Below are 12,332 nucleotides of genomic sequence, written 5' to 3'. Positions count from 1 at the left end.
CAGTTCCTCCACTTCCTCTGTGACCATAAGCAAACCACATAACTATCGGAAGTCTTGTTTTTTTTTTTCACGTGAAAAATAGATATCATATATACATCTTTGTACCTGACAAGGTATTTTGAGATCTCACCAATGCAAAAGCACTGAGGAAACTAAAACATTATGCAAATATGCTTAGTATTTTTATTAAGATTTCACAAGGAACTAGATTCCACATCCCACAAAGACATAATTGCCTTCAGAGCACGATCCATGTGTGTTTCATTCTTCTGTTCCCTCATAAGTGCAGGATAAATACTTGCTAAATAGCAGGGAGCTTTTATCACCGTTAACAAAATGGTATATTCATGATAATTCTCTGTGTGAGCGGTGATGTGATAGGTACTGTGAGGCTGGCCATGTTTATGTGGATGCTGTCATGGGGCCTTTAAGCTAAAAATAGGAGGGGAGTCTCATCTAATGTTGCCTGTGAAGTGTGGTGTTGTTTGCATGGTAGAAGAAGTAACAAAAGTTGCCGTGAGACTGGAACAACATGCTGTTCTCATCAGACAGCATTTTAGTCTTATTTTAAGGCTCTGTGGACATGATATTTATGTGTGAGAACAATAGGACTTTTCCCTTTATGTAGCCTTGTTTCAGTACTAACAATGAAACTTACCATAATGCTGTCTTTGTGTTTTGTCCACATTTGCCATTGGATCTTTTATGGCGTCCGTGTTTTAAATGTGGAAAACGAGGCAGGAGTGACATACCGTAAAATGACTAACATATGGCATTAATTCCTCATTCTGTTGATATTTTTGACTTGCTAGGTTGAACTTAGGAATTACATCTTCAAATTGCTCTGGCCTATTTATTACTTTAAGACAGTGGTGGAATAGAAGTAAAATACTTGTTTTACATTCATTAACAATGTATACAAGAGCTAAATGAAGGCAGTCTCAGAGATGTTAAAACTTTGAGAGGCTACGCTAGAGACCATCTCTCCCAAATTCCTCACTTTACAGCTCTGAGACTCATTGGTTTGCCCTGTATCACAGAGACTTAGGAAGTGAGGACCCAGATCTTTTTGACCTGTAGTTAAATCTGTTTTCATTCTATAAAATAGGCACATTATTCTGGACTATATGAGCAGGTTCATGGGAAACTGTCAACTAGTTGAGTACATCTGCTTTCAGGATGAAGTATGAAGACCAAACTATTTTTAGAGCAGTAAACTACATTCCAAAGTTTAATGCCGCACACAAAGAATGCTCAGAATATCCTTATTCACAAGTATGCCTCCCTGAAAGACAGTTCTTGAAAACAAAGGGCAAGGAACTTCTGGGAAAAGGATGGGGAGAGGGGGTGTCTCCTGACTCAACTCATTAAGGGAAAAAAATGCCCATAATAGAAAAAAGGAGTAAAAGCCAAGCAGACACACGTCCCCAGCCCTGCTCTCTGGATTCAGTCATTTAAGGTCTATCCCATTTGTGCCAGTAAAAGGAAGTAGAGGGTGACTATTATCACATCAGGTAAGAATTCACTATGTAAGGACATAAAATGCACTCGGCCAACAGTGCCACCTCACAGTACCAAATTTACATGTTCTGAATATCACAGTGAAAATACAAAAGACAAGCTTAGCCTGTGACTAAATGGATCTTTGGTCTACAAGACATACCCATTATTCTATATTATATTAAGAAAGTTCAAGGGACACTATTGGTAGATGAAAAAATACAAGTTACTGAGGACTCAACAACTTGAAAAATAAGGCAGAATTAACAGGAGAAGGGAAGGTGGTAGGAAAAAGGACTGTCTGGAAATGTTCATGTATGTTGTAAAATTGAGTGGAGGCACTCATTACTTACAAGGCTGGAGTTCTGCCTTCCAGAAGGGAAATGCTCCTGCATATAAGGTTTGCTGACTATGTTGTCCATCTTTCTTCTAGCGCTGAATTTGTCAAAATGTCTTTAATGTCATCATAACACAATAGACACACAAGGCACATGGGCCTCACTTGACCACTATCTAGATTGCTGATGTCTTGATGGTCCCTCTCTGGAAGAGGATGATATGTGTGCTAAAGTACAGTCATTGTGCCAGATGAGTGAATAGATAATGCCAAATCATACTGTGTTAGTTTCGGAAAATATGTAGGCTTTTATTGTCAGAGCTTTAAAGTCCACAACTTTAATACCACGTTTATTGTTTAATTTATACAAGTCTCTTCAAAAATGTGTAACGAACTTACGAACTATAATAAAAAACTGTTAAACATAGAATTAAGAAATGTAAAACGTTTAATTTGCAGTTTGTTTTCATTCCCCACCCTCATTTTTAAAAAAATTTTTCTTTACTTAGCAAATGTACTGAACCCCTGTGATGTGCTAGGATATGTTTTAGGCACTGAGGGAAAAACAGTGAACAAACAGATGAACTCTCTGCCTTCATGGAGTTTATGTCCCAATGGGGGAGAGGAGCAGTGAATCAGACAAAGGAGCAAAGTAGAAGGATGGTTAGATGGTAGAAAGGATATAGGAAATGTTTAGCTGGAGAGGATGGTGGTAGTGGCCAGTCTGACCACCTGAAAAATTGGCTCTTGAGTACAGGTTTGGCAGAAGTAAACATTGAATGGAGAGCTTTCTGGGCCATGAGAACAGCACACATAACACTTTTGAGGCAGGAGTGTGCTGTGTGGTTGAGGAGCAGCAAGGAGGCAGGTGGAGAGGGGGAGGAACAAGCAGAGGGGAGAACAGGAGGATTTCTGCTCAGAACCAGTGGAGATGTGAGTGTATGGGGGCATTGTGAGGTCTCACTCTGTATCACTTTAAGATCTGTATCTGTTATGGACTGAAGTGTGTCCTCCCAAATTCATATCTTGATGCCATAACCCCCAATGTGACTGTGTTTGGAGATAGGACCTTTGAAGAGGTGATTAAGGTTGAGGCATAAAAGTGTGGCCCTAATTCAGTAGGACTAGTGTCCTTATCAGAAGAGGAAAAGGCACTGTGGGTGCACAGGCAGGGAAAAGGCCGTGTGAGGACGCAGCGAGAAGACAGCCATCTGTAGCCAAGGAGAGAAGCTGCAGAAGAAACCAAACCTTCTGATACCTTGATCTTGGACTTCTAGCTTCCTGAGGTGTAAGAAAATAAATTTAAGTTGTTTAAGCCACTCAGTGTGGTATTTTGTCTCAGAAGCCCTACCCTAATATACCATCCTAACACCCAGTTAACTTTGACAAGAGAACTTTCTTCTAAACAACCGAATTGATCTGAGAAAACTTTACTGTATTAGCACACAGCAGTACTTGTTTTATGTCAACCCAAAAAGAGTAACTCGTCCTTTAGGTGCTGTATTTAGAACAAATGAGCCTGCAGATAGTCATCCAAAGTGGAGCTAGCAAGTCAAAAAAATCACTGGCTACTTTTGGAGGTTTATTATTCTGATCCCTGAAAAGGAAGTGAAAGAGTCAAGTGTTTGTCCTTCCTTCCTTACATAACCTTTATTCTGGAATATCAAAAAGTTGATGAGAGAAAGTTCTTCATAGACGAATTCCAGAATTAATATAGTGAGAATGACAGAATTAAGAAACCACTCTTTGGTTGCTCCTCTTGAAAAGATGGTTCTAGGCAATGTTATCAATGGCTGCTAAAACCAGTAGGTGTAAGGTTGATGGGGGAACTTGATAATGGCATTATCACTGAACCCAATGGGTCAGCTGTAATCCCACTGAAAGAGTATCACTAGATGTTAGGTGACTTCTGAATGCACACCATAAGAACACAGCCCTACCCACAGAGAAGTCTCGCCAAAATGCACCTTAGAAGGTAGCTCCTACTTCACTGTGGCGGAGAAATGTCAGAGTAGATTTTTTCTAAGAAAAGCTGGAAATCAAGATGCCTGTGCATAACTTCTCCATTTTGAAATATTTTATGCTAATTTTTTAAAAGTTAGAAACCATGTAGCCCAAACCAAACTTGTCAGTTCTCTCCCCCTTACTCAGTGACCCTCCAGTTTTATTTGCTTCCAGTGTCAAGGTCTCCAGAAACCCTTCCTCAACACCTTGATCCATATCCACCCCCTCACTCTCTTATCTGTCTTTGGCATTTGTGGTTGCATATCTGATACTAAGATTATCATAAGAAATATACCTTTGGTCTTTCTGCATGATTCCTGACTCTGCTTCCAAAATTCTTAGGATTTCCTAGGTGATATGAACAATGGGAAGATATTTTGTTAAATATTTGGTCTTTTGTCCTCAGTTCCTAAAATCACTTCAGAGCCATAAAGGTGAAATAAGTGTCTTGTTATTCATAATAAGCCCCTGTCAGCCACATGTGAGTTTATGTTCACGAGGTAACTTTTGAAAAATCCCAAGGTAGCCCCCTAAGGATGGGGACTGTTTGCCAGAGGAACCACACATGTGATGAGAGAGTTGGAACTCAGCTTTGCCCACCAACCTCTGGGAAGGGAAGAGAGGCTGGAGATTGAGCTAGTCACCAATGGCTAGTGATTCAATAAATCACATCTATGTAATTAAGCAAAAAGACCCAAAAGGATGGGGTTCAGAGAGCTTCTGGGTTGGTGAACACATGGAGATGCAGGAGAGTGGCATATTTGAAGAAACTCCTCACCCCTTCCCACCTACCCTCCCCTGTACATCTCTCCCATCTGGCTGCTCCTCAATTACATACCTTTACAAAAGGGCAGTAATCTAGTAAATAAACTTTTCCTGAGTTCCATGAGTTGCTTCAACAAATTAAACCTGCGGAGAGGATTGTGGGAACCTTTCTCTTTATAGTTGGTCAATAAAAGCACAGGTGACATCCTGGGCTTGCAGATATCTGTAGCTGTGGGGGATTGGGGAGCAGTCTAGTGGGTCTGAGCCCTTAACCTGTGGGATCTACACTATCTCCAGGTAGATAGTTCCAAAACTGGGTTAAATTGTAGGACTGCCAGTGAGTATCTACAGAATTGAGTTAATTGCTTGGTAGTGTCAGAAAACATATAGGAGTATTTTACTCTTACAGTGCATGGTTATATGCGTTTGTTAATGGTTTTCTAATAATTTCATATGTATATACCTGTCTTCCTTACAATAGTACATGTTCTTAGTAGGTGGTTTGCCAGTATTCTGCCAGTTGGTTTTCTCTGCAACACCCAAGCATGTAGATTATTTTTGAGCCTTAGATTAAGTGATACAAACTGGTACATACCAAGCCCTTAGCAGGTAGTAAATACTCAGCAGTTGTTAAATTATTTTATCAGTAACAGCAAAAGAATAGCATAAAAAATACTGGCCTAAAAATACCCATTTTCTTCAACTTTACCTTTTAGCATACAGCTAATTTTTCATTAAAATATCTCACTCAATTTTTGTAGACTATCAGACTTTTCAAATAGAATTTCCCAGTTCTAGAATACCCAATAATCTACAACAGAGATTGTGCTGTGGAATGTTTTGTTCTACAGCTATGTATTTGTTTCAATAATAATCTAACATTTATTGACACATGCTTTCATTGCATGTCATGTAGTGTCAACTTAATCATAAATGCTACTATTATTATATCCACTTTGTAGCTGGGGAGTCCAAGAAGTTAAGTAATCAGCCGAAGTTACCAGCTAGTGTGTGCAGAGGCCTATATTTAGCCAGGTTAGTTCCTAGCTACTGTAACAAGCAAACCCCCAAATATATAGTTGCTCAAACACCGTAAGTATGTTTCTCATTCACATAAAATCCAAATTGGGGTTTCTGATTAGCAGAAGGCTCTCCTCCAAGTTGTGATTCAATATTACCTCACAAAGGCCTCACAATTGTCAGAGAAAGAACATGGAGAATGGTTCCTAAGGTTTTCTGCCAGGCCTGGTAATGGCACCTATCACTTTAGTCCATTGGCCTGATTTCAGTTATATAGCCACACAACTGGAAAAGAAGCTGAGAAATGTAGTCCAGCAGTGTGTCCATGAAGAAGAGGAAATGGTCCAGAGCCCAAAGTGCTCTGATTCTGTAATCAATGCACATAGCCATTACGATAAACTGCCTCTGTAGATTGTTTAGAATTGGAATAATATGTGGTATGCTAAATGCATTTTTTTAAACCACTGGTTGATGAAAACATCTCCTCCCTGTTTTGAAGTACAATTTTTGTCTCTCCATGGCACAGTGTTCTTTTTCACTGTCATTTGTTCTATTTGTAAATGCCTGTATGCTTTGACTGTCCGTTACCTTGCTTCAAGCTCTGTATATTTTTTAAAAACAGAAAACCAAACCCTCAGAATTATGAAACCAATGAATAAAGTATTTCCAAGAGCTTCTTTTGGACTGTGTCTATCTAGATTTTATTTTTCTGACCCCACCAAAAGAGGATAATAGCTTGTTTAAGAGAATCTTCCTTTGACTCTTACGGCAGATCTCAAGCAATTCTCCTAAGAGTGGAAAGATGGATTTAAATATAACCACTAAATAAAGGCTTTGAGGCTTTAAATTATGTACTTGTAGTTTTCTTAGAAACCACAAAAGATCAGTCACTAAGGTGGTCTTAAAAGATTTTAAGACATGAGTATGAATGATAGAAAGTCTCGGCTATTAGATTGTGATTAGGACATCAGTAATTATATAATTTATATAATTTTTCTTACTTTGATCTTATTTTGAAATCTTCAGACTAAATTTGTTATTATACAGTGTATTTCGCTCTATAAAGAAATGTAGCCTAAAACTTTTGGCTTCGAATAGTCAGTATAATTTATAAGTTGATATTCTCTGAGTGTTAACTTCAAGGATGAGATTATGCCACTCAAGGAATTGGCAAAAAAGCAGAGAATTTTAACTACAAGGCCGTTGGGTTCTATTGTTGTGGAGCTGTTAGCTTCTGAAAAATCTGAAGTTCTATCTCTATTCTAACAACACAGTCATTTGGAAAGTGGAAAAATTTAGTCAGTCTGTACTTTAAAAAAACATCTGTTTAGAAAGGGTCTTTGACAAACTAGTTTGAATGATTTTTTTAACCAAGCTGTTTAGTCACACTAATTAAAACACTTGAGACTCATTGTGTTCCTAAACTTAGCCCTGGAGGATATATTATAGTACTTCACTCAGTGAGCATTTCCAGTACCTTCTGTGTCAAGTACTTTGACAAGTGCAAGGAGTACAGAGGTGAGTGTAAGACAGGCTTTTGCCTCCAGTTGACTTTCAGTTAGAGACCTAAACACTCAAAACAAGCCCAAACCTAGACAGTTATGTCACAGAATGAGAAATGCTCCCAAGGGTGCTTAGGAGTCAGAAAGAGAGCTTCTGGGTTGGGGCTGGGGGCCCCAGTTAAGGCAGTCCTTCCTTGAGAAAGAACCAGAAAAGGGTATTATTACATAAAATCAGTTGGAGAGGTGTGTGAGTGAAGCATGCAACAAGGAGGTGAGGAGAGAGCCCCAAATGCAGTAGTCTCCTGGGGTTTTTTTCTATCATCTCCATGTGTTATTTCTCGTGAGTTCTAAATTCCAATAAAGTACAATGCTACTTAAATGGTTTTAAAGACATCTTGGTAAGTTCTTGTGCTTGCAGGGTATCTAGAGTCTACACAGTCCCTAGGCAATATAAAATATTTTGTTGTACTTTTAAATGCAGACATATAAGTTCATTATTGAAAGTTGTCTATTTTTAAACCCAAGAGTAGTTCAAACCCACTTCTCTAAAAATTTGAAGAGATAAACATTCATATAAGATATCCTCTTAAACAGCTCCCACTGCTCATAATTTGATGCCCATTGAACTCCAGAGGAAACTTTAGGTACATCGTAGCTTTTTCAGGTACATACAGACTTTTTCAGACCAAGGTCATTTGTTTTCTGATGAGTCAGAGGGCCGTGTTGATAGATGAAACCTGTGAAGTCTGGACATTTAGACTGACGGTTAACCATTTTATTTCTCTCAACACCAAGATCCTGACAATGTGTTCTGTAGTCAAAAAAAATCTCCCCTGACTAGGTGATGATTAAGAGAAGGGGTAATCCTGAGCATTGAATCTTAACTAGTTTGTCTAATTGAGCACTTGGGTTTTATGTGACCTTTTATACAAATCTCAATGCGTTAAGTATTTTGTCCATGTACTGTTAATATCTCAAGACCATAGCTACCTTTTCCAATCCTTTTTTCTTTTCCTTTCTAATTCTTTTTGACACTTTGTGGTTTGGCTCAGTTTGCAGTAGAACAATTGCAATCTGGGTGGGGGTGGGAGTGTTAGAAATAAATTTGGATTGGCCATCTGTGTCTTTGTAAATCTCAAGGGCTTGCTGTCAGGCCGCCTGGTCTGAGGGACAGGAATTCTGCCTCCGAGTTCTGGGCCTTTTCCTTGGCCGGCAGGAAGTCAGTTACTTTAAGACCTACATGCCCCTGGTCAAGTTGCAGTCCATCTGCTGGGACATATGGTCACTCTTTGATCTTTTAACAATTAATTTATTCTCTGTAGCCTCTGGTGCCTGGACCCCCAGGCCTGCCAGGTGGTCCCTTTGGATTTTTCCTGAATCTCTGGGAAGCCTAAAGACAGATTTTCCTGTGAGCTTCTCTTTTAGGGATGCAGAAATTTTAACTAACCTGATTGGAAAATTCCAATGTATTTGTGAATAGAACCCTATGGTGCTAATGTTATTTTCTAGGGGGTCTGTATTATACATTCATTCCTAGCTAGCCCCTCCCCTTAATGCTATTTCATGGAGAACTGTTGTGGGCCAGGTAGGAAATGATCATTTTTGCTTTTTTATTAATTGTAAAATATACACAACATAAAATTTACCATTTTAACATTTTTTCCATGAACAGTTCAGTGGGATTTAGTATTTTCAGATTGTACAACTATCACCACCATCTATCTCTAGACCATTTTTAATCTTCTCAGAGTGGAACTCTGTACCCATTAAACAATGTCTCCCCATTGCCCTCCCCAACCCCTGGCAACCACCCTTCTGCTTGCAATGAATTTGACCACTTAGGTACCTTCTGTAAGTAGAATCATAAACTGTTTGTCCTTTGTGTCTGGCATATTTCACTTAGCATAACATCTTCAAAGTTTATCCATGTTGTAGCATGTGACAGATTGTCATTCATTTTAAAGCTGCATAATATTCCATTGTGTGTCTGTACCACATTTTGTTTATTTATCCACTAATGTTCGCTTGGGTTGCTTTCACCTTTTGGCTGTTGTGGATAATGCTGCTTTGAACATGGGTGTACAAATGTTTTTTTGAGTCCCTGCTTTGGGTATATAATTAGAAGTGGAATTGTTGAATCTTATGATAATTCTATGTTTAATTTTTTGAGAATATAAAACTGTTTTCCACAGCAGTTCTGCTTCATTCTTGATCCCTGTCATAGCTATATGACCATTTGGGACTGAAGGGGGTGAGATTAGGGTTGAAATTGACTGAGGGGCTTCTACTCTCTAAGGGATCTTTTTAATTTATGAGTGCCATTTTTTTTAAATGATGAATAATGCCTGGCAAAAAAAAAATGATCTTTTACCTCTTGTTAACAAATTCCTGAAATAAAAGTGACCTATGAACACTGAGACCTGGGAATTGTGGGATTACGGGCTTCTGGGTAGCAGAGTTTAACAACAGGTCCTCTTCTAACTCTTCCTGCTAAATTAGTGAGGCATCACAAGAAACAAGAAATCCACATGTTTGTCTTAACTGTGAACGTCTCAGGTACAATATATCAATGTGGTAAGATCTAAGTTAGGCCCTCGTAAGCAATGATGGGGTCAGATTCTGGCACACAGTTCCCAGAGGCCTGAGCCTCAAGAATGAAGTCAATGATTCTCACACCCAGGAGATACCACAAAGACTGCCTCACCCAGCCCTCCACCCCCAAGTCAGCACACCTCACCCTGTAGGTCATAGGTGGCTTCCTGCCTTGCACACAGGAAAACTAAGTACCCAGAGAACATTCCCTGTTTCCTAGAACTTCCCAAATTGTGGACTCTGTCAGCTACCCTAACAGGACTCATGCAGTGAGACTCAAGAATAGTGTCCCCCTCAGACTACAAACCAATTGGCTTGCCTGTTAACTCCACCTAAAACGTATGCTCGCTTCATGTTTGGTTGTATGAGAGGACGTCAGTCCCACCTGAGGCTTGACCACTCTGCCAGCTGTGCTGACAACCCCACCCAGGGCTCAGTCCCATCTTGGTTCAGTCCTTAGCTTGTTTAGAGAAAGAGAATTAAAGAAGATTACCTTAAAGGATATGCAGTTCTTCTGTACTTCAAAACTCCCAACTTTTATCTATCCTTGGATTAGGCCAGACTTTTATTCTAGGGTGGCACCCTAACCCCTTGTGGAATAGCTTTTACGGTCTCCCACTCGGGGCCAGCCTCCTTTGAGTAATGTTGTAACACTCAGCCCAGCCAAACTCCTTTTGCACAACTGATGTCACCCCTCATCCCGGCTCCCACTGTACCTGGTGCCCACTGTGTGTGAAGCCCTACAGGGCACACGGCTCCCTGGCCTCAGTCCCAGTAACAGTTTTCCTCTAAGCAATCTCGGCACCTCTGGCCACTGCCATCGTGGTCTATAGTCGTTCAGAAGCAAAAAGGAGCCGCGACACTCTGGTATTCCTCCGCCTTTGTCATATCGGGGGACAAAGCTGGCACTTCTAACGTTCTCCTGTCTCCATCTCTGCAGACTCACATCTCACGGCTGCCTCCCGGCGCAGTGGCAGGACAGTCCGTGGCCATCGAAGGTGGGGTTTGCCGCCTGGAAGCCCAGTGAACTGACTCGTCAGACTGGGCATGAAGCGTCTGAGATGCATTTCTGAACCTGAGCTTTTTGGGGTTTTTAACTGAATGAAGTCAGATCTTTTATCTTCCTTGTTTTATAATTCCTGTTGCAGCCTTGTGCGCCGCTCATGACACTAGTGCTGCTGTAGTTTGTGCTCAGTGACACGTGGGCCCTTGGCAGGTGAGCAGGATTGTGTGTGTGTGCGCGCGCGCACGCATATCCTGGCTACTCCCTTGATGAAACAGAAAGCCCTCCTAATTGTGTAACCTAAGACCAGGAATGATTAAATCATCTTCACAAAATGTGTGCTTTAACTGTTCACAAGTAAAACCTAAAGTTGCAGAAAACATTTTGATTTCATAAAGAGAAACCAACTATCGTTGATATAATGTGTCTGAACTAAAGAATAAATCTACTTGTTTAAATGGCTTGACAGTGGTAGTGCTCCATGTAGTAACAGTAATAAGTAATAAAGTGTTTTTATTTGTTAACCAGTTTAAGTGGATCCTGTGGGAACTTAAACTGTTATCCTCATCCCTCATATGGGGCATTTTTCTTTAACAAAGAATGGTTTCAGTGAAACAATCTAGCAGAGAATTAAGGTCAGAACCTTTTTAAATAATAGTCTTATTGATAAAGTTTATACTTCCTTCCTCAAGCTTTTCTAAGCTTAAATATTGCATATCCTCGAGCTGTATGTACTATATTATGAAAGAATATGTAAAGAGAACATACAGAAATGCACAGTCCTTAATTTGTGTATGATGGAATGTTATTTACAATGTAACACTGTAAATAAGAAAGTGAAATTTATGGGAAAATTCAATATTATGTTTGTTTCTTGTTTAAATATATTTTTAAGATTAAGGCACAAAAATAAAAAGCATATTACTGGGTATAGTGTGTGACTCTCTTCTCAGACTAATAAATTATCTTTGAATCCTACATTGGAAAGCCATTTTTATGTCATTTGTAAAAAGTTTCTTCTTCCAGAAATGATACTTTTATCCTTTTTGCTATGATTCTGATTATTCAAAATCCAGTCTTATCTTCATGCAGTTGGACCCTAGCAAGATGAAAACTGAATTTAGTACATGTTTGAAAGATCAATAAGGAATCCCTAAAAGGTCCACTGCAACTTGATAAAAATAGCAAAGGGGAGGAATAACAACACTTTGCTTTGAAAAATTGTAGTGGCAGCTGAAAACTCAATGGTTTTCGTTAGTAAATTGCTTCTAAATGTTATATTTAGTGCTTATGGAGCCACTGAAGAAAACCAAGACTTTCCTTTTTATTTTATATGTAAGAAGTGTCTACCAAGAAGGTACTAAAGATAGACTTGCTCAGGGAGAGGAAGTTCCCTGCACCATATAATCATGGCTCTGGGTGGTAACTGATAAAGCCTCAGATGAAATTATACACTTGACATCAACATATGGCCAAATTATAAAGGGAAGACAGCCAAAATGGAGTGAGTGTAAATATGAATGATTTGGGACTTGGCGATTTGTATTCCTTGTACAGGCAGTTACGTTTGCCTCCTTGGGTTCTTGTAGACAGGTTGGTGCCATCAGTA

General features: G+C 39.5%; 1 protein-coding gene across 5 annotated transcripts in view; it reads left to right on the top strand.

Annotated features, from left to right (window-relative positions):
* The window catches only part of TASP1 (taspase 1), a 279,334-nt gene extending 267,682 nt beyond the window's left edge, over positions 1–11,652 (top strand). For all 5 annotated transcript variants that reach the window (XM_037022455.2, XM_037022456.2, XM_037022459.2 and 2 more), the window contains one exon: positions 10,661–11,652. In XM_037022455.2, the coding sequence (XP_036878350.1) occupies positions 10,661–10,747 (87 nt within the window). In that variant the 3' untranslated portion in view covers positions 10,748–11,652. The remainder of the gene's footprint in view (positions 1–10,660) is intronic.
* Positions 11,653–12,332: the final 680 nt, after the last annotated feature.

This window comes from Manis javanica, chromosome 5, assembly GCF_040802235.1.
Source record: "Manis javanica isolate MJ-LG chromosome 5, MJ_LKY, whole genome shotgun sequence".
NCBI classification, from domain to species: Eukaryota; Metazoa; Chordata; class Mammalia; order Pholidota; family Manidae; genus Manis; species Manis javanica.
This window is presented reverse-complemented; position numbering and strand designations above follow the sequence as displayed.